The sequence below is a fragment of the Rhinoderma darwinii genome, chromosome 11 (genome assembly GCF_050947455.1).
Source record: "Rhinoderma darwinii isolate aRhiDar2 chromosome 11, aRhiDar2.hap1, whole genome shotgun sequence".
In the NCBI taxonomy this organism is placed as follows: domain Eukaryota; kingdom Metazoa; phylum Chordata; class Amphibia; order Anura; family Rhinodermatidae; genus Rhinoderma; species Rhinoderma darwinii.
The window spans coordinates 57,033,398-57,055,576 of NC_134697.1; the positions used below are offsets into that span (position 1 = coordinate 57,033,398).

Below are 22,179 nucleotides of genomic sequence, written 5' to 3' on the forward strand. Positions count from 1 at the left end.
GAAAATTATTGGAATGACCAAGACTATTTTTACACTTCCTGCAATTTCTTATAATCCAAATGGATACAGTTTTTGGCAGTCATATAGACTAATCCATCCTTGTCCTTCCTAAACTCAGTATTTATAATGGCATCTTCATTGCCTTTTAGTCCCTGTGGTTTGAAGTCTTGATTATGTCATTTGATTTCCATAGTAACAAAAAACATTGGCAATAGTAGGTTCAACAATGCGTGACAGTAAAGCTCAGGTGGGACTAAAACATCTGCCAATTACTTGTAGGTCATCAGCAGAGGTATGAGCCAGTCTTATAATGTCAGTGTTGGCAGTGGACCAACCAAGTTGCAAAGCCTTGGCCAGGTTATAAACTAGAATGATTAAATGCTAAAAGTTGAGTTGACTTGTTGTGGATGGCCAATGTTCTGTTTACAAAGTAAGCCGAAAGTTGCTGCCTCTTCGGTAGGAGGTCTACCTAGAGGAGCATGCATGAAATTGACCCTTCTTAACTCCTATCAGTTTTGCAGATTCATTTCCCTGCACATTTTAGAGGGGTACGTTTGTTCTTCCAGCAGGATTCCTGCCAGTCTGAACTGTGTTTTTTAAGCAGCTTCTTGTGCTTCTTAGTTCTGAGATATTGATAATGGATCATAATCCTTTGGAGGCTGAGCTGAAGATATGTCAGGGGAAGCATTGGCCATTTTGATTATTGTTGATTAAAATATTTTTACCAACAATTATAGCATGTAAGCAAAGGTACTCTGTATGAAGGTTTCCTTTAACAGGATTGGGTGCAGCTAATTTTACTGCCTAATTAATAAATATGTGAACCTCCGCTCTCCTATATCACATACCCTACAAATATGGAATATATAAAGTCATATCAAAATGATTTCAGATCTAATTAATGGCAATAAAATTACTTAATACATTTCTCGCTATTCATCTGCAAAGTCCAGTTACCGGTCTCTGCAATCCCAGTTCATGTAAAGTGGTGTGACTGTTGATTTTCGTCAGGGGCCATAAGGAAAAACATGTTGGCTATGCTGATTGGACTAGTAGTGTCACATGACAGTGTTTGAAGAGCAGTCTGAATGTCTGGCCCAATCTGCTTGTCCAACACGTTTTGCCTTACGGCCCTGACAAAGCCATCTACCTACCACCGATATATGCTTGTGGTATTGCAGAGGTAAAAGAATAAAAGACGCATGTACCTCTACTGCTGTGTGCATGAATTAATCCTATTATTTTAAGGATTCAGAAACAATGAGGTCAGAATGACTGGGGGACAGTGAGACATCTGAAGGTTATGTTATTTCCACCGCTGTGATATCCTTGGCATGTTGTTTTTTCTTTCTTTCTTTTTTTTGCCTGGCAGAAATATTTATTTGTGCTCTTTGGGCAAGAGCAAAGAAAACACATTGCAATGGTAAAATTTTCCATGTTTTCAAGTCCATTTTAATGAGTTTGTTTTGTATGTCAGAAATGAACGTGCCCCTATGGGGAATGTACTGCTGACAGGGAGTTGATGGATCACAGTGCTTTAGGGTAAAATTTTTCCATAACTTCCTCTATTTTAATACGTGCACGACAAGATTTTGGAAAGAGTGGCTCTATTAATGTTTTTTTAGCCCGACGTCATTGTGATTTGTCACCCTATAAAAATACAATACATGCAGGTATTTGAGCAAACAGGACCATGAATGATAATATGAATGAGCATTACCAAAAAAAATTGTTTTAATAGCCTCACCCAGTGTTCGTCTGACGGAAGATGACAAATATAGACATTTAGATTGAAGCTGCTGAACCCAATAGAAAATATGTGCCAACCCTTCCATCCAAATCATCACTTGTCATTTATAGAACTGCTTGCAACCAGTCCTTGCATATGGTAGAGGGGTCTATAAACTGCACCCTCTATGTTACATCACTGAATAAATACAATGGATAAACTACTTTCAAGGAACCTTATAAGATAGGCTTGTATGTATAACTTTTTTTTTTTAAAGAAGCTCTGTCACCACATTATAAGTGCCCTATCTTTTACATAATGTGATCGGCGCCGTCATGTAGATTACAGCAGTGTTTTTTATTTAGCGAAATGATCATTTTTGACGGAGTTATTACCAGGGGCGTAACTAGGAAAGACTGGGCCCCATAGCAAACTTTTGACTGGGGCCCCCCTCCCCTGGCTGTCACACAACCCCCCCTTGTAGATAGTGCCTTTTTTACAGCCCCCCTGTAGATAACGCCATACAGCCCCCTGTAAATAACGCCATACAGCCCCCTGTAGATAACGGCATACAGCCCCCCCTGTAGGTAACGCCATAAAGCCCCCCCTGTAGGTAACGCCATACAGCCCCCCCTGTAGGTAACGCCATACAGCCCCCCCTGTAGGTAACGCCATACAGCCCCCCCTGTAGGTAACGCCATACAGCCCCCCTGTAGGTAACGCCATACAGCCCCCCTGTAGGTAACGCCATACAGCCCCCCCCTGTAGGTAACGCCATACAGCCCCCCCCTGTAGGTAACGCCATACAGCCCCCCCGTAGGCAACGCCATACAGCCCCCCCGTAGGCAACGCCATACAGCCCCCCGTAGGCAACGCCATACAGCCCCCCCTGTAGGTAACGCCATACAGCCCCCCTGTAGGTAACGCCATACAGCCCCCCTGTAGGTAACGCCATACAGCCCCCTGTAGGTAACGCCATACAGCCCCCCTGTAGGTAACGCCATACAGCCCCCCTGTAGGTAACGCCATACAGCCCCCCTGTAGGTAACGCCATACAGCCCCCCTGTAGGTAACGCCATACAGCCCCCCTGTAGGTAACGCCATACAGCCCCCCCTGTAGGTAACGCCATACAGCCCCCCCTGTAGGTAACGCCATACAGCCCCCCCTGTAGGTAATGCCATACAGCCCCCCCTGTAGGTAACGCCATACAGCCCCCCCTGTAGGTAACGCCATACAGCCCCCCCTGTAGGTAACGCCATACAGCCCCCCCTGTAGGTAACGCTATACAGCCTCCCCTGTAGGTAACGCTATACAGCCTCCCCTGTAGGTAACGCCATACAGCCTCCCCTGTAGGTAACGCCATACAGCCTCCCCTGTAGGTAACTCCATACAGCCTCCCCCTGTAGGTAACTCCATACAGCCTCCCCTGTAGGTAACGCCATACAGCCCCAACACCCAAAAAAAATCTGACCTATAGTGTGTCCTATAAAAGACATGTATCCCCTATCCACAGCGATAAGGCGAACGGGGGACCGAAAGTCCCCCGAAGTTCTCCATGACTAACCTCTGACTTCCAGAGTCTGCGCAGCTCAATAAAAATGAAAGGAGCGCTGGTCACGCATGCACACAAGCGCGACCGGCGCTCCATTCATTTCTACGGAGCTGCCGACACAGACCCCAGAAGTCTGAGGTTTCTCATGGAGAACTTCAGGGGACTTTCGGTCACCCGTTCTCCCTATCACTGCCAGCGATCACACATGTATCCCCTATCCTGTGGATAGGGGATACGTGTCTTTTGTAGGAACAACCTCTTTAATGGCAGAGCGGGGAGATACCTCCCTGCTCTGCCGTAGTGTTCAGTGGCGTCACGCTGTAGCAGCCATAGCGGCAGCTAGCGGAGCCTCCGGCCCCCTCATGCCGCGGACCCCGTAACAGCCGCTACGGCTGCTACGCCACTGGTTATGACCTATTTTAGCTTTATGCTAATGGATTTCTTAATGCCCGACTGGGCGTGTTTTTTACTTTTTGACCAAGTGGGCGTTGTGGAGAGAAATGTATGACGCTGACCAATCAGTGACCAATCAGTGTCATACACTTCTCTCCATTCATTTACTCTGCACATAGTGACCCTGCGTTGTTCACTATGTGCAGTCACATACACCCACATTAACGTTACTGAAGTGTCTTGACAGTAAATAGACATCGCGTCCAACCAGGACGCAATGTCTATTAACAATCCCGACACTTCGCTAACGTTTGTGTGGGACTTACAGCAAGGCAAGCATAATCTTGCGAGATCTCGCTGTAAATGACAGTTTACAGAGAGATTACGCTTGCTGTGCTTTAACTCCCACACAAACGTTAGCGAAGTGTCGGGATTGTGAATAGACATCGTGTCCTGGCTGGAGGTGATGTCTATTTACTGTCAAGACACTTGAGTAACGTTAATGTGTGTTTATGTGGCTGCACATCGTGAACAACACAGTGTCACTATGTGCAGAGTAAATGAATGGAGAGAAGTGTATGACGCTGATTGGTCACTGATTGGTCAGCGGCATACACTTCTCTCCACAACGCCCACTTGGTCAAAAGTAAAAACACGCCCAGTTGGGCATTAAGAAAGTCATTAGCATAAAGCTAAAATAGGTCATAACTTGGTGAAAATAGATTGTTTTTCTAAATAAAAAAACTCTGCTGTTATCTACATTACAGTACCAATCACATTATGTAGGAGATAGGGCACTTATAATGTGGTGACAGAGCCTCTTTAACATGGCTGCTGGTTTCCATTAAACAGTGAAGTAAAAAATGCAAACTGACCGCCGAACAGGAGGTCTGTCTGAATCCATTTGTGAACAGTGATTTAGTTCATTGCTGGGCACATACAGTGGAAAAAAAAATTGTTAATACGAACAAATGAAAAAATTGGTCCACTCACCACAAATGTAGAGTTGGATACCATGCCCATTATTGATCGGTGCTCTCGGACAAGAGATCTACATCGGAGATAAGCAAGGATCCTGAAATAATAGAGGTTGGTCCGGATCTCGATGCAGTAAAATTCAATGCGGCTTTATTAGTAACACATCCTAAAACAAATAAATTTAAATCCCGGGCAAAGAACGCTTACGGGTTTCAAACCTGTTGGTTCTTACTCATAGCTACTCTTCTGATGTGAGGTCTGATTTATAAATCGGGTGTTAGAAAAGCATGCGACCATAAGGAATAAATTGACCTCTTCAGGGTCGTCTGGCAGGTAATACACGTATAGATTAATTAAACATTTATTAGTTACGCGTACTCTGTATACTATTCTATTTCGTACATGGTAATATTAATCGAATATAAATATGCAAATCATGAGTTTATCCAAAACCTGGGAGACTCCTCTACTGCCTTAACTCCATTTGAAATTTGAAATTTTCAGGTGTGAGACCAGGCACAGATCGGGAAAAAGGAGACTGGGTGCACAACCTATGCAATATCAGGGGTACATATGCATGCAAATCGCATAGTAGAGTAGTGGACACTAAGTTTTCGCTTTCCTGAGATCTACATATTAGGTGAGGAAAAGGGTTGAACAGGTAGTTAGTAAATATACATTAGATCCGCTCTATAATTTTAACTTTCTGGGAATCTTGTGTCCATCTTCAAAATCTACATTGCTTCCCCATTGAGCAATATTTTTCTCCAACCCCCCCCCCCCCCCTCTACTAGGTTTGAATACTTTTTTTTATAAGGAAAAGCTTGTGACATTCCGTCCCCTTTGTGTGTATCCATAAAATGTTTTGATGCCCTGGAAACGTTACTTTTTTTGGGTGATAGATATCTGTTAAATATTCACAAATGCGTTTTCTCAGATGTCTCGTTGTGCAGCCAATATATTTGTATATAATTTTGCTGATTATTAGCATAGGATGGAAAAATGTTAACATTGCACATAAATGGACAACGTTGACCTGCACATTTTTGTGAACTATGTATTGACCGCCAACTACACGTAGAATCATTTGTATTACTTATTTTGCAAAAATCACTTGGGGAAATCAATTTCCCTACTGGCATAGAATTTCTGGACACAAAACTGCATCCAGTGTCAAGATTTTCCGTAGGGAATCATCCCTATACAGGTTTGGTAAATATTTCTTGATTACACTAGTAACTTGGTTATAATCGGCATTGAAAACCGTATAAAACACTAATTTATTATACTGTGATTTATTTCGAATTTTAGAAGTATTGATGTCTATTTTTTATGTCAGTGATTGTTTTGGCTCTGATCAGGTTTGTGTTTGAGTACTCACTCGTAATCTCGTGTCTATGGTACCACACTCCCGTAAATAGTGGTCATTGTTTGTACATATCCGTTTAGCTCTAATATATTTCCCTATGGGGAGATTTTTAATTACATGTTTGGGATGATGAAATGTATGTTATATCCATCTATGTGTTATGCGTTCACATATAGTAGGTGAAATAGTGGTACATATGTATATCACGTAAACCTCTCTCAATTCTATAAATTGTGTCAACCTGGGGAAGAGACGCCCCTATGAAGACTTAAATATCTGGAAATAGTGGTTAAGGAACAGAAAACAATGGATCGCATGGTATCCTGACAGTCTAACATCTATAAGTTCCATTCGTATACATCTTACTAGATAATTTATATTTTAATAAATAAAGTTAATTAATTTTATCCATAAATATATACATATTACTATTTAATGCATGATTTTACAGAATCCTACATAGGTAACCAGGTTATAGGGCAGCATTGCCCCATATACAACCTATACACATAATTATTCATGGAAGGTATAGTACCAGATGGTCCCTTTTACTAGCATCCCAAGGGAAGGTGAATGGATTATGGTATGGATAAGATGGATGTAAATTGAATACATGGTGGATCAAGTTGACTCTTACATGAGCAGTGCTGGGGACTGTTGTGTGAGCGCTAGGCCTTGTAAAGCGGCTGACCGCTGGATGTGGCGCCAACCTAATACGCATATCATGTGCCACCATTTTTAATATCAGTGTCTTATGTTGCAGAGTAACCTTTTTGTGACCGCTACCTCTGCACCCCCTATAGACACCCTGATGGGTAGAAAAGTCATCAGTGGGAAACTCTGAAACCATGAGGGTATGTTCACACGCTTAACAAAAAACTTCTGAAAATACGGAGCTGTTTTGAAGGGAAAGCAGCACCTGATTTTCAAAAGTTTTTGAGCAATTCACGTTTTTCGCGACGTTTTCACAGCGCTTTTTGGTCTGTTTTTGGAGCTGTTTTCAATAGTCTATGAGAAAACGGCTCCAAAAACGTCCCAAGAAGTGTCCTGCACTTCTTTTGACGAGCCGTCATTTTACGTGCCGTATTTTGACAGCGACGCGTAAAATGACAGCTCGTCTGCACAGAACATCGTAAGACCCATTGCAATCAATGGTTAGATGTTTGCCGACGTATTGGAGCCATCTTTTCAGGCGTAAAACGTAAAACGTCTCCATTGCGCCTGAAAATTGGTCGTGTGCACATACCCTTATTATGAATGTAAGATTCAGCGGGGTGACTATCATAGTCGTGGCAGCCTGGGGCCCCCCAGGTATGCCATCCTTGTACTCCTTCAAAGGAAACTGTCAGTATAGTGGTAAAATGCAATACATTAGTATTGCAGTATAACCATGCAAGTGATTGCTGGTTCAAGTCCCCTAGGGACTTTAAGGAACTTTATTAAATGTAAAAAAAAAAAAACCTATACCCATATTTCCCTAAAGAAAAAATATAAAAAGAAAAAAATAGTTTACATAACTGGTATCGCCGTGTCCTTAAATGTCCGAACTATTACAAATAGTTTAACGGTGAACACCGTAAAATAATATATTTAAAACTCCCAAATTGCTATTTTTTGGTCACCTTAGCTGCCCATAAAAATGGAATGGAAAGTGATCAAAAAGACGCATGTACCCCAAAACGGTATCAATGAAAACTACAGCTCGCCCTTCAAAATATAAGCCCTCAATAGCTCAATTAACGTAAAAAAATGTTATGGCTCTCAGAATGTGGCTAAACACTTTATTTTTTTTAACAAACCCCCTCCCCCAATATGGCGTATGTGCTGTTTTTTGCTCATTTCACCCCATAAATATTTTTTTATTCAGTTTCCCAGTACATTATACAGTACGATAGATGGTGTCATGAAAAACAACAACTTGTCCCACAAAAAACAAACCCTCCTATGGCTTTGCCGATAAAAAAATAAAAAATTGTGGCTTTTGGAAGGCGGGGAGCAAAAACTAAGATTGCCCATGTCCTTAAGGGGTTAATATATTTCGTAGGCATCTATAGTGAGGAATTTTTTTTTCCCAAATGCACATGCTTTTCCAGTATAGTCAAGCAAAACATTTGACAAATAATGTGAACTGGTACTAGTGATAGAGCCAAGAGTCACATGTTAATTTCCATTTTATCAGGTGACATTAATATTGTGAGGAAATATAATTTTACTAACCTAATAATGCATTACATTTGCGGAGGTATAATGATACAAGTGTTGGATCCTGAAGCTTGCATTTTATCCAAGAAAGTAGATATTTCTATCAAAATGTATTCTTTAATTTTATGTTTCAAACAATTGCATTGGACTCATTATGGAGAAGACAAAATTGTGTTAATTGCTATATTAGGGCCTGTTCACATCTGCATTTGGTGTTTCCATTACTCTGCTCCATCAGAGTAGCAGTACAATGAAAATACTGGAAGAAGCGGTTTCATTGCAAGATAGGCACCACTGGCGTCCAACGGAACCTTGAATGACTGAGTTCCGTCTTGTTTTTCGGTTATGGTGTCTGTCATTTTACCAGAAACAATAGCGCAGCACGCTGGGCTATTGTTTCTGTTTTTTTGGACTGGATCTGTGACTGAGGTTCCTAACGGAGCCTCCAACGCAGATGTAATTAAGCCCTTAACAATCATTTGACTAGTGATGGTACAAGATTTTTCTACCTTTTTTATATAATCCTATTTGCATTGATATATCCACTTTTTCTTATGATTTATATTATGAAAATAAAGCGGGTTTAGGAAATAACATGCTGAATGTATTTGCTTTCTTATATAATTGATTCATGTTGTTAATACAAGGGGCCTATTGGAAGACTTTAGTAGAGAAATTGTAGGTATAGGAATATGTGTAGCCATTTTTTGGTTCACTCAGGTTTTATGAGAAAATATTATTACAAGAGTGATCTCAAACTGGTTGACCCTTAGCCTTTTTAAATGTCTTCTGTGAAATACCCAATTTTTAGTTTATGAATGGAAACTTATGATACAGAGTCCAGTCATGAATATCCATTATTTTTTGAACTTCGTTCATTGGAAAAGAAAAATCCAGAATTCACGTCCGTTTGTGGTTGGAATTGTGGATCAATGGTTACCACTGGAATCATGGGTTCTAAACCGGGCAACATGTTTGGAATTTGTATGTTTCAGCTGTCCTGCCTGTGTTTGAATTGTTCTTTTTTTAAATCGACTCGTGTGACATAGGGATAGATCCCCAATGGTGATAGGCTGTTGTGAGTGCAATGTTCGTGTTATACAAAAAGGTCATATAGGAAAAATAAAATTCCTCCTACAATATAACCAAAAATACAACTTCATGGGTAAATCACTAATACAAAAGGGAATTGCTGCAGTAAGTTGCTAGTTCTTTTCGGTATGTTTGTTATCTTGCATGGCAATAAGCTTTGTCAGCATTAAGTTAGCAGACCCACTATACAGCATATAATGTCGTTTTCTCCATAAGGGCAAAACTTTTTAGCACAGAAACTGATTACCTCCAAGAATCTATGGCAGTCTGTTAATAAAGAATTTTAAACAAAATAAACACTCTGCACTAGAGTCGTAAGGTTTAATGAGACCCTGGTTGCTGGAATGGCAGCCTTCCAACAGATCTGAATGCATTTCACAGCTTACCATAATATATATTTCATTAGAAAATAAGCCTCTAACATCCTCATCAGAGTCTTGCATATAAGCGTTAATTTCTTTAACACATGTAGCAATTTGCGTCTCAACCAAATTTTCTTTTCTGCCTTAGTTTTGTACAGTTTATACAATGTAAAGTAAGATCAAGTATGATCGGATCTTTTATGGGCGGTTGATCGGATCTTTTATGGCCGCTTCTTGGAAGCACAAGGTGCAAATGTTTGGGGGCAAATTATCATATTAACAATAGTTAGTCCCCCATACTTGCGATCAATGCTCCATTTAAATGGAGTTAACGAGTGCTGACCGTCATTCTGTATTGTCGATTGGGGCTAGTTTTACCAGGTATATTAATCAAATTCCAAATCAAAATATGAAATAGCAACTCTGGTATCCAGTAGAAATAAGAAGATAATAGCACAACATACAAAAATTATGCATTTTGTATTTTTGGTGGACAAGTTGCTGTTAGCGAATATTGGGAGTAGTAGTTTTCTAATGTGCAATTAAATGTTGCCTTCTAAACCAGGCCTAAATATTATTATTCACCAAAGATTGGTTTAAGTTGTTAATACACTGTAGTTTCCTTGTTTTGACAGATTAAAACAGCCAAAAATGTGAAAGAATTGCAGTTACTTCAGCTACGAAGTCTTCAGTACTTGGAGCGGTATATATACCTGATCCTCTTTAATGCTTACCTTCACTTGGAGAAGAAGGAGACCTGGCAGAGACCTTTCAGCAAGTGGATGTATGAGGTACGTGGAAAATCAAACCTTTCCGAAGTCCAGATCTCGTAACACATTTACCATTTAGCTTTCAACTATGTCTTCACCTTAATTAATATCTGCCGTTTAGAAACCTTTAGGCTATATTCACACGGCAGTTAAATACTTCCGTGTGACGGATATTTCAGAACAATGAAATTCTATGGCTGTATTCACATGTTCTATTTCTGGCGATTTATCATGGCCCTCCTAGAAGTCAATGGATCAGGTTTATTTTTAACTGCCATTTTTCAGAAAGCCATCCATGTCACGGCCGTTAAAAATTGATCCTGGACCTCACAAGGGCACTGGCCGGGACTTCTGTCTTGGGAAAGCCCTTGACGTCACTGTCCATATATGGACAGTGACAGAGCTTCGGCAATGCTCTGCCCTAGGATTTCTCTCTTAGGGGAGGTGTGGCACTATCTACATGGGCACAGTGGCACTATGTGGTTACTATCTACAGGGTACACTGTGGTGCTTTTTATGTGGGCATTATCTACAGTGGGCATTGTGGCACTATCTACATGGGCACCAGTGTTTTCTAGGGTTTGGGATAAAGAAAAAACCCTGACTAAAGAAATGTATTCGTCTTTTTTTTTAACTGCTGTGAGAAACTGATGGCTAACGGATGACAAATGGTCATTAAAAACAGTCCTTTTTGACTGCCTTTTTTCTGTGAAAGTAGCCTGAAGGTGTGGTCAGAATAATAAAAACATTCAAAAACACACTCAAACAAAAAACATTTCTCATAATCCAGCGTTATTGGAAATCATGTCATGCTGGATACGATAACGCTGCATAATAAGACATGTATGTAAAAACTGAGATTCAAAGATGGAGGTTGATTTTATAAATTCACATTGGTTTACACTTCAGCTCTGCAAATGTCATAGTTGAAGGTCTTTTCTTTTTTTTTTTTTTTTACTGTTAACCCCTTAGTGACCAGCCCATTTTAGGCCCTAATGACCAAGCTATTTTATTCATTTTTCTATAGTCGCATTCAAAGAGCTATAACGTTTTTATTTTTTCGTCTACATAGCTGTATGAGGACTTGTTTTTTGCGGGATTAGTTGTGCTTTTTAATGGCACCATTTTTGGGTACATATAATTTTTATATTAACTTTTATTAACCTTTTTGGGGGGGATTATAAAAAAAAACTGAAATTCCGCCATTGTTCTATGCGTTTTTAAATTGACGCCGTTCACTATGCGACGTAAATAACATGTTAACTTTATTCTATGGGTCGGTACGATTACGGCGATACCACATATGTAGAGGTTTTTTTATGTTTTACGACTTTTGCACAATAAAAACACTTTTGAACTAAAATTATTTGTTTTTGCATCGTCGCTTTCCAAGAGCCGTAATTTTTTTATTTTTCCATCAATGTAGTGATTTTTTGGGCTTGTTTTTTGCGGGACGAGACGTACTTTTGATTGGTACTGTTTTGGGGTGCATGGGACTTATTGATTCATTTTTATTATGACTTTTTTGGGGGGCAATGGAAAAAAATTGCAATTTCGCCATGTTTTTTTGCGTTTTTTTTTTACGGTGTTCACTTTGCAGTTTAAATTACATATTAACTTTATTAATGGAGTCATTACGGTCGCGGCGATACCATATATGTGTACTTTTTATTAATAATCTTTATTTCACTTTGATTACTTATTTTATTAGTCCCACTAGGGGACTTTACTGTGCGATGTTCCGATCGCTGCTATAATGCTTTGGTATACTTCATATACCAGAGCATTATTGCCTGTCAGTGTAAATCTGACAGGCAATCTGTTAGGACGTGCCTCCGGTGCGTCCTAACAGGAATATGTCCAGGGCAGACCTGGGGGCTTTTATCAGGCCCCCGGCTGCCATGACACCCCATCGGAGACCCGCGATTTCATTCGCGGGCCGCCGATGGGTGACAGAGGGAGCTCACTCCCTCTGTAAACAAAGTAAAATGCTGCGGTCGCTATTGACGGCGGCATTTAACGGGTTAAACGGCCGCGATCGAAGTAAACTTCGATCGCGGGCGTTGGAGCAGGAGCTCAGCTGTGATCAGACAGCAGAGCCCCGGCTCCTACCTGCACGGGAGACCCGTGCAGGACTTAGACTAGGCTGACGTGAAAAGGCGTCAGCCTAGCCTAAAGCCCATTAGTGAATCACGTAAAAAGGCGTATTGGTGGTCACTAAGGGGTTAATATTCATCCTTTCTAAAGTTATGTTATGTCCTAAAATTGGGTTGGGCTTAACAAATTGGAAAACTGGCATAGCGAAATATTTCAAATTTGCACATGTGGACCCACTAATACAATGAGAACGGTTTTAGTAATAAAGAAAAGGTCAGACCTTATCAACCCTTTCTTTAGGTTAGTGATCTAACTAACTTTGTTTAAAAGTGTGACTACATTTGCAACTTTTTCTTTTTTTTTTTTTTTTTTTTTTCAATTAATCTAAAATACAAAATGAAGCAACTTTGCAAATAGTGACTTTTTTTTTTTTTTGTATACAGCTCCTATACAAACACACGACTGCAGGATCAGAACTACACATAGGGTGTATTACTACTTTCCTTCTGTCCTGTGCTTCTTTGGACAGGGCAAATTAGATTGTTGTTCACAGCAGATTAAATCCCTAAGAAGACTTCTGAGCTTTATTTTCTCATCAAACTCCTATACAGCCATTTCAGTGTAATGCAAGGGGAAGGAGGAGACAGGCACACAGGCTAGAGCATTCACGGAAGAAAGGAGGAGAGAGTATGCTTCATAGGAAACACCCACTAAGCTCAGAGCTAGCAGCATCACAAACCAGCACTTCAGAGAAAGCAGATCTTGAAAATGAAAGAAGCAAAAAACGGACAACAATGTTGTGAACATTCAAGACTTAAGTTGCACTTCGCTTTTAAATACAATTTTTTTTTCCAGCGACAAAGATAAACGTAAACGTAAACTTTTATAGTGAGAGTTCACCTTTAAACAATTTGGGGCCAATCGCTATAAGATCTAAATAAATGTAATTTATCTTGATTTACATGTTAGTCCTGCTTCACTCTTGGGTTTATTTGCTGCTGGTACATTTCTGTGGTTAATTAGTGAATTCTGACTAAAGTTTCCTCTGTAGTCCGGCTCCGTATTAGATACTCATAGGCTCCCCAGCAAGAATCTTCATATTCTTTGTTGTTTTTTTTTGTAAAGCTAGATAGTTTAACACTTTCATGACCAAGGGTCATTGATGCCCCTGTGTCCAGGTCAAATTTTCTGTTTCTGATATGCACTTCTTTATACAATTAATATCATTAATCTCTTTGGAACCGCTTTGAATATCACAACTATTTGTACTTTGTCTTTTACAAGACTTACGAGGCTTTCATTTTCCAGACTAGTTTAATTCCATGTTTTTATGAGCAGACAGATCACAAAAGTGTGAACAAACACTTTTTTCGTAATTTTTTAATATATATATATATATATATATATATATATACACATATATATACACACACTGTACGGCTCTAACAATTAGTAGTCTTCTCTCTGTCACCCTGGCTTGCTGTTAGGGGAGAGTGAAGAGGCTATTAGACTCCTTGAAAAAAAGGGCAGTTCACAACGGATCAACTGTCAGTTTTTCATGGCTGTTTTGCATCAATGTGTCTCAAAATTTTAGTCCATTTTCCGGCCATCTGCCCATTTTTCATCGCCATCTGCCATCCGTTTTTCATGAAAAAATGAATGAATTATACAAATTTTTTTTTTTATCCCAGCCACATGAAAACACCACAGTGTATTGTGCCCACATAGTTCCACACACAGTGCCCATGTAGATAGCGCCACCCCCCTGCAGATAGCGCCACCCCCCTGCAGATAGCGCCACACCCCTGCAGATAGCGCCACCCCCCTGCAGATAGCGCCACCCCCCTGCAGATAGCGCCACCCCCCTGCAGATAGCGCCACCCCCCTGCAGATAGCGCCACCCCCCTGCAGATAGCGCCACCCCCCTGCAGATAGCGCCACCCCCCTGCAGATAGCGCCACCCCCCTGCAGATAGCGCCACCCCCCTGCAGATAGCGCCACCCCCTGCAGATAGCACTACCCCCTGCAGACAGCACTACCCCCTGCAGATCGCGCCACCCACCCTGCAGATCGCGCCACCCACCCTGCAGATCGCGCCACCCACCCTGCAGATCGCGCCACCCACCCTGCAGATCGCGCCACCCACCCTGCAGATCGCGCCACCCACCCTGCAGATCGCGCCACCCCCCCTGCAGATCGCGCCACCCACCCTGCAGATAGTGCCACTCCCCCTGTAGATAGCAGCGCTGTGACAGAGGATTCCGCTCCAGTAGTAGCCCCTGACGTCATTGTCCATATATGGATAGTGACGCCAGGGGCTTCTCCAGTAGCGGAATCCCCGGTCAGAATATCAGCCGGGGATTCCACTCCAAGAGAGAGCCCTGACGTCACTGTCCATATATGAATAGTGATGCCAGGGGCTTCTCCTCCAGTAGCGCAATCCCCGGCCAGAGTGTTGGGCGGTGATTCCGCTCCTAGAGAGCGCTCCTGACACTGGACCCTGATGTCAGGGGCTCTCTCTAGAAGCTGAATTCCTGGCACAGAGCGATCTGACACCGGGGATTCCGCTCCTAGTGGGAGTTTAGGTAGCGTGGAGAAGGGGGGTTCGATGCGATCTATAGCGGGGACGCTTGCTATCTACAGGGGGGGTTGGCACTATTTACAGTGGGGATGTTGAGACATCGGGGACTCTCTCTAGGAGGGGAATATGCGGCCAGAGCGCTGGCCAGGGATTCTGCTCCTAGAGGGAGCTTAGGTGGCGCGATCTACAGGGGGTTTTGCGGGGGCAGTGTGTGGCGCTATCTACAGTGGAGGGTGTGCTCCGGGGATTTTAAAGCCCTGGTAGACCTGAGAGTGCAGCGCTGTTCACACTGAAGCAGCACTGCACTCATTAAACCCGGTTACGCGCTGTCAACATTTATATACGTGACCACTGCACGGAGCATCGGCAGTTGGAACGTATATAGACATGCGTCAGTCGTGAAGGAGTTAATAGCTAGATGGACATTGCAGTGCAATAATTCATTAAGTGTAGTGTGGTGGTCAGCTTGCTAGCAGGAGCACTTCCATCAGTTTGCCTACAAACTCGTTGTTTGAGATAAGGCAACCTTTAGCCTCATTCATTCACGCAACACTAAGCAATAAGAGTAGGAACTAGCGGGTTATCAGGATAGAAATCTAGAAGGGGGGCGTAAAAAAAAGTGTACCCCACCAATTGTGAGACATTTATGGCATGTACTGTCGATAACCCATAAATGTCCCGGATGGATATAACTAAGTATTAGGGTATGTACACACGGTGGAATTTTGCTGGCAGATTTCAACGCAAAATTCCGCCTCCCATTCATTTCAATGGGAGTGGGATGCTTCTTTTTCCTGCTAGTGCAAAAAAGAAGCGTCCTGCTCGATCTTCGGGTGGATTCCACCCGATCCTCCCATTAGGGAGGGATGAATCTTCCTGCCGTTGACCGGAACAGTTCTGTGGTGGATTTTGCGGCTGGACCCGCCACACAAAATCCGCCCTCTGAACTAGCCCTTATTGTGGCCCTTGGGAACAGCACAATATGACAGTGACCCTTTGACCATAAAAGGTTGTGCACTCCTGCTCTATAGCAACACTGAGCTCAGACCAGAACTAACCCCCTAAATTAAATCAGACCGAAGACCAGATCGCTAAATACATTCAAACGCCAAACCTCTAAACTATTTTAGACCTGACCCCTAAATTATTACAGAGCCCAGACCACACCAGACCAGACCAGTAAATTAATTGACCTCAGAACAGACCCATAAATAAATTTAGACCCCAAAATTTCAATTGCAGACCAGACCGATAAATAAATGAGACCGCAGACCCCTAAATAAACACCAGACCTCCCCAAAAATTCAGACCCTAAACCAGACACCCTAAATAAATTCCAACCCCATACCATGCCCCCTTAATTCCAACCCCAAACCAGACACCTAAATTACTGTAGACCCGATACATTAAATAATCAGAACCGAGACCTGTCCAGACCCCTCTATATACTTCTCCCAGCTCCTGTTCTGCTCCTGGCGCCACAGCCGCACATAAATTCATTCCCCAAACTAGACGACCTAGATAAATTCAGACCCCAGACCAGAACTCATAAATAAATTCAGACCCCAGGTCATATCCCAAAAAAATGTAAACCCCAGACCATAGCTCCAAATAAATTCTGACCCTAGGCCAGAACCCTAAATTACCATGTACTATTATGCTATGTACACCTTTTTTGATTATTTTTTTTTCTAAATAAAAATGTCTGTCAGTGTGTTTGGTGCAACTTTCTAAATACTTTTTATAAAAAATTATTTTAACTTTTTGAGATACAGCTGCTTTGTATCCTGTATACAGATCAGCTGTATATTGCGCTTTGTCCTGAATCCGTCAGGTCCGCGGGACTGATGCAGTGACAGCGGGTCCTGCATGTGGCTGACACGCAGGATACACCTGTAATCGATCATATCTAAGTTATGAACTTCGATGTGATCGTTAACAGCTCGATCCTGCGTGTCTAGAGACATGCAGAACCCGCTGTCCCTGAACCCGTCAGTGCAGCTGACCTGATGGATACAGGCTGCAGCGCTAGATGCAGCTGCTCTATATACTGGATACAAACCAGCTGTATCTCAAAAAGTTAAAATAATTTTTAATAAAAAAGGCCTGGCTATGTGCACCTTTTGTAAGAAAATGTTATTTTATTAAATTAATGTATTTTTAAACAACTTTCAAATTCACTTTTATAAAAAAAAAGTTTACTTTTTTAAGATACAGCTTTTTTGTATCAGGTATGCAAAATACACACAAAATACATTGATTTAAAAAAAAAATGCTTACGGAGGTGTACATAGCCTTGGCCATTTCATTTTATGGCAATACCAATAGTCTGCCACTTGTTTGTACATTCAACTCTCAACTGTCTGATAAACCTCAGTCAGTTTTGAAGACTACTAATTTAAAATCAAACAAATATATATATATATATAATCAAGCTGCATGGTAATTGCCATTGGGATACATGTCCGCCTGAAGGACTATTTAAAGGGGTTGTTCAAGATAAAAAACAAATAACTTTTTTCCCCCCAGAAACAGCGCCACTCCAGGGGTGATGTATGGTATTCCAGATCAGCCCCATTTAAATGATTTGCAATACCAGACACAGCCTATAGGCAAGAAGTGCTGTTTTTTGGGGGGGTTTTTAAATTGAATTTATACATTTTTCTCCTACCTCAGTCAAGCTATCTTTATTTGCAATTATTGATAATTTGGCACATATAAGGTAATGGTAAGACCGGATTAAAGGGATTTTTCTATAGTTATACAGTTTTTGTAATTTAGTTCTGATGTGCAGTTCCATTACCCTACTTGTGCTATGGACATACTCCTATTCTCTCCATCCATCAATTTTGAAGTATATCAAATAAGCAGCAGGGCACAACACACCAAACCATTTAGAATCGGAGTAGAGCTGAATTTGTTAAATAAATATCAGGTCTCCTGCAGTGCTGAAGCAGAACAGCATGGCACATATGTTTTCATTTCTAGAGAAAAGCGTAACTACTTCTAGGAACTTATCTGAATTGTGAGAATGTGGTTATATCATGAATGGTAACACTTAATGCATTTTGTCTGGATGCCCAAACTTCTGTGATTCCACATGCACAAGTATACTGTGTGTGTGTGTGTGTGTGTGTGTGTGTGTGTGTGTGTGTGTGTGTGTGTGTGTGTGTGTGTGTGTGTGTGTGTGTGTGTGTGTATACTAGTCCTACTCAATGAATTAGAATATCATCAAAAAGTTAATTACTCAATTCAAAAAGTGAAATAGATTAATTACACACCGTGATCTTTTTCCAGCATTTTTTTTCTTTTAATGTTGATGATTATGGCAAACTGTTCATGAAAACCCAAAATTTAGTGTCTCAGAAAATTAGAATATTATATAAACCTAATCTCAAAAATGATTTTCATTACTGAAATGTTGGCCTACTGAAAAGTATGTACAGTATATGCCCTCAATACTTGGTCGGGGCTCCTTTTGCATGAATTACTGCATCAATGCGGCGTGGCATGGAGGCGATCAGCCTGTGGCACTGCTGAGGTGTTATGGAAGCCCAGGTTGCTTTGATAGCGGCCTTCAGCTCGTCTGCATTGTTGGGTCTGGTGTCTCTCATCTTCCTCTTGACAATACCCTATAGATTCTCTATGTGGTTTAGGTCAGGCGGGTTTGCTGGCCAATCAAGCGCAGTGATACTGTGGTTATTACACCAGGTATTGGCACTTTCGGCAGTGTGGGCAGGTGCCAAGTCCTGCTGGAAATTGAAATCAGCATCTCCATAAAGCTAGTCAGCAGAGGGAAGCGTGAAGCGCTCGAAAATTTCCTGGTAGACGGCTGCGCTGACTCTGGACTTGATATAACACAGTGGAGCGACACCAGCAGATGACATGGCCACCAAACCATCACTGACTGGAAACTTAACACTGGACCGCAAGCAACTTGGATTGCTGCCTCTCCACTCTTCCTCCAGACTCTGAAAACAGGACTTTGGACCACTGAGCAGCAGTGTTAGTTCACCGTGTTATATCAAGTCCAGAGTCAACGCAGCCGTATACCAGGAAATTTTTGGCGACACAAAACCTTTTTTATTTTTTTTTAACAAATTGTTTGTAAAAGTAGTAAAACATAAAGAAATTATATAAATGTTAGAATCGCCGTAATCGTATTACCCCGCAGAATAAAGTTATCATTTTGTTTTTAAAACACGGTGAATACCATAAAAACTAAACCCAAAAAACAATGAGGCAATCTGTCTGTATAACTCATCCCACAAAAAAACAAGCCCTCATATGGCTATGTCGAAGGGGAAAATAATAAGGTATGGTTTTTGAAATGCAACGATTGAAAAACAAAAATGAAAAAATGACAATTGGCTGTGTCTCTGAAGGGTTCATTTATAAAGTGAAATTATGAAGAACATCTGTTTTACTTATCAGATTTTATTTGTTGAAATCTAACCAAATCTGAACTAAGGGTCTTTTTACACTGCCTGACTTGGGCCATGTAAACGAGCGCCGATCAACCAGACAGCTCGTTGGTCGGCGCTCGTTTGCTCCTTTCACAATGAGCTATGTGTGGAGATGAGCGTTCATTTCTACGATCGTTCCCCATACACTTCTATCATGTCGGCAGCACACAGGGAGATGTGGTCCCGACAACGATAATATTTTCAGCTGCATAAATGATACAATTGGCTAATGAAGGAGCGTTTGCTCGTTCATCGGCTGATCGTTGCCGTGTTTACACAGAGCAATAATCAGGAATGAGCTTCCTGTAAACACTCATTTGCCTGATTAATTGGCCCAGTTAAAAGGGCCTTCATGAGGCTGTGAATTTTACTTGATCTCTAATCCTTCTTATCTAATCTGCAGTTCGTGTTTATCTCGTCATATATATATATTATTCTCTACCTGTGTTGTTAATATGTGGGTTAGGGCAAATTTATGTCCTGTCACTTTGGTATTCTGAGGCACAAAATGAAACAATGTGTGGAGGCCTCTCTTAGTTTGGATAAGTAAATGAGTGTTGGATTCCACATTACTTTGCAGTGACCATTGGTATTCCGGCAGTTGTAGACAGCTGCTGTCCGATGTAAACAGTTCAGTGAGCACACATACCATGTAATCTGTGATGAGAACGTCTCCATTGCTTGCTCTTGACTGTTTTATGGTTTCTGGTACAGCTGTGTGATCCGTGAACACTAACTTTTAGTACTCTCCTTGCTATCCTTCAAGGAGAATCTGTGAGCGGACTAGGTCTCCTATTGTCTCAGCGTTGTCTACATACTGAACTCTAACATGTTTGGTTTGTGGATTGTTTTTGTTGATAAATTTGTTTTGGGCCCTACCGTTTGGTCAGCTGGTTTTAAACAGAGGAAGATGGAATTTATGTACATTCATTAGAAATCAGTTTTTGCCAGGAACGGTTTCATTCCCAAATGTACTCGTGTTTCCAGCTAGTTTCCTTTTTCCAGTTAACTTCATGAGACTGTAAAAAGAAAGATGTCTGAGCAATATTAATGTAATACAAATGATATAGCGAACGGTCTAGAACAAGGCACGCGTTAACCATAAGACGCAAAGTAAATTATAGTAAAATCAGGAAAATATTGTCGTCATTGATCTTCTTTATAAAGCCCTGATATATTGCAGAGGGCTGTAGTTTAAGGCTGGGTTCACACGACCTATTTTCAGATGTAATGGAGGCGTTTTACGCCTCGAATTACGCCAGAAAAGACAGCTCCAATACGTCTGCAAACATCTGCCCATTGCTTTCAATGGGTTTGCCGACGTACTGTGCCAACGACCTGTCATTTTACGCGTCGCTGTCAAAAGACGACGCGTAAAATTACAGCCTCGTCAAAAGAAGTGCAGGACACTTCTTGGGACGTTTTTGGAGCCGTTTTCTCATAGACTTTATTGAAAACAGCTCCAAAAACGGCTGAGAAAACGGCGCGAAAAATGCTGCGAAAAACGTGAGTTGCTCAAAAATCGTCTGAAAATCAGGTGCTGTTTTCCCTTGAAAACAGCTCCGTATTTTCAGACGTTTTTGGCTCATCGTGTGAACATACCCTAAGGATTATCTAGATTAATTGAAAAAAGAAATACTTGCTTAGTATAGTATTACATAACGGGAATGTTACATTATAGAGGTTGTGTTATTTTGTGTTATATACTACGTCATACAGAGTTTAATACAGGTCACCGTATTTCAATGGGTGGGATTACAGTAGTAATATATTCGTATTAGACATTGAACACCTTTTGTTTATTTCATTCCCAGTCAAAACTGTCTGAGTACAAGTTATTAGTTTTCTCCACTACATGGAGTGTGTTTTTTTTTATTTTTTACTGCAGCATGACAATTTCTGCTTCGGAATCGCTTCTTTCCTGTTGCGGGTTTTCCCCATTGAATTCAATAGGGAGGTAAAGCCCGCAAGAAATAGTCAATGTTGCGATTTTTGCGGCCACTAGGGTGATATAAGAAGAAGTTGAATGTTTGTTTCCGGTATACTCTTAGGGCTCATACAGACGAGCGTATATGTAGTCCGTGTGATGGCCATTTAGGGGACCCCGTTCTAGAGATAGGTGGGACCCGCATCTGACACTTATGGCATATCCTGTGAATATGTCATAAATGTCCCTCGTGGTAAAACCCATGCACCCTAACATTCTGTCTAACCAGTTCACATCTCATTTAGGCTTGATGACTAATATATAGTTTTCTTTGCAAATAAGAGTATACAACTGTATATTTTAACAGTCTGTTAATTCTAAGGATCGCTGGGGTTCCTAGATCTCAAATGGACCGAAGTCCTGCTTCTTCCCTTCACCCTCTGTACATGGAACTGCAACACTCCATTCAAGAAGATGAAGCGGTGTTGTAGTAGTTCCCTGCACAGCAAGTGGACAGGAGTGCCAGTGTGCAGGAAAAAAATGGTGAAAGGGCCCCTTTATTGTGAGGATTAGTGGAGTTCCCTAAAGTTGGACCGCCACCGATCAGGAAGTGATGGCATACCCTAGCAAAAAGCCATCCCAGCTATAGTGGGAAAACCC

The 22,179-nt window shown here is 41.4% G+C and overlaps 1 protein-coding gene across 3 annotated transcripts in view; it reads left to right on the forward strand.

The window, feature by feature from the left end:
* The window catches only part of PALD1 (phosphatase domain containing paladin 1), a 209,491-nt gene that overhangs the window by 173,818 nt on the left and 13,494 nt on the right, over positions 1 to 22,179 (forward strand). For all 3 annotated transcript variants that reach the window (XM_075841572.1, XM_075841574.1, XM_075841573.1), the window contains one exon: positions 10,314 to 10,469. In XM_075841572.1, coding sequence (XP_075697687.1) covers positions 10,314 to 10,469 — 156 coding nt within the window. The remainder of the gene's footprint in view (positions 1 to 10,313; positions 10,470 to 22,179) is intronic.